At 65.1% G+C, this 867-nt stretch overlaps 1 protein-coding gene across 1 annotated transcript; it reads left to right on the top strand.

Moving 5' to 3' along the window:
* The first annotated feature begins 404 nt into the window (after positions 1-404).
* On the top strand, positions 405-657 carry SMIM41 (small integral membrane protein 41). Its single transcript, XM_054718453.1, has one exon. It carries the CDS (start codon positions 405-407, stop codon positions 651-653), a length of 249 nt encoding a protein of 82 aa, XP_054574428.1. The 3' UTR covers positions 654-657.
* Positions 658-867: the final 210 nt, after the last annotated feature.

Here is an 867-nt window from a genome sequence, read left to right as displayed (position 1 = left end):
TGGGGATGGCCCTTGCTCCTGCTCAGCTGCCCGCACCCCAGCCAGCACCTGGGATGGGGTCTGGAAGATCTTTCTCAGGGTTCTGAGAGAGGTACTAGCTCAACTTCCTTTGGGGAACCTTGGGGACAGGATTCCTGGGTTTTGCTTGTTGGGAGCATAGGCCAGATTCGCATGCGTAGGTGAGGGGGCTTTGAGGCAAGAAGATATAACCCCTGGCCTGGAAGTCTGGGCCATAGTCCACGCTGGGGGAGCCCTTTGTCTGGGAAGGGCCTGAGTGCTTTGCGCAAAGGGTGGGGGTGTAAGACGACTGGGATCCGCCCCTTAGGTCCCTCCCAGATGCAGTCCTCCCACATGTCTGAGGGTTCTGCGCACATCTGGGCACATCTGAGCAGCTGCGGGGAAGCATGAACGCCTCGCAGGCGGCCAGAGCTGCCTGGCTGAGCTGCTGCAACCAGTCAGGGGTGCAGCTGGGGCTCCCCGAAGGGCCGCGCCCTGTGCAGGCCGCGGTGCTGGGCGTGCTGTCACTGCTGGTACTCTGCGGGGTCCTCTTCCTGGGTGGCGGCCTCCTCCTGCGCGCTCAGGGCCTGAGGGCTCTGTTGGCCCAAGGGCAGCAGGCGTCCCCAGAGGCTGAGCCCGGCAGCGAAGACTCCTAGGCACCCCAGCTCCTATGCACCCCAGCTCCTAGGCACCCAGCTGCGCTTGTCCAGGCAGCCCCAGAGCTGGGCAGGGTTGAGCTGGGTGCATGACTGCGAGGGAGGGAGCCGCGCGGTGCCGGTGCCGGTCAGAAGTGCGCTGAGGACTGCTGCAGAGCGGGCGGCTCCGGTTCCTCCTTCACTGAGGCCGCGGGTGCACAGGTGAGAGACTGGG

Source organism: Eptesicus fuscus, chromosome 7 (assembly GCF_027574615.1).
Source record: "Eptesicus fuscus isolate TK198812 chromosome 7, DD_ASM_mEF_20220401, whole genome shotgun sequence".
NCBI classification, from domain to species: Eukaryota; Metazoa; Chordata; class Mammalia; order Chiroptera; family Vespertilionidae; genus Eptesicus; species Eptesicus fuscus.
The sequence above is the reverse complement of the archived record's forward strand: the minus strand, read 5'-3'. Positions and strand labels throughout refer to the sequence as shown.

What these genes read in the sequence shown, in the direction of transcription:
- SMIM41 (XM_054718453.1), top strand. Translation starts at nt 405, where the DNA reads ATGAACGCCTCGCAGGCGGCCAGAGCTGCCTGGCTGAGCTGCTGCAAC.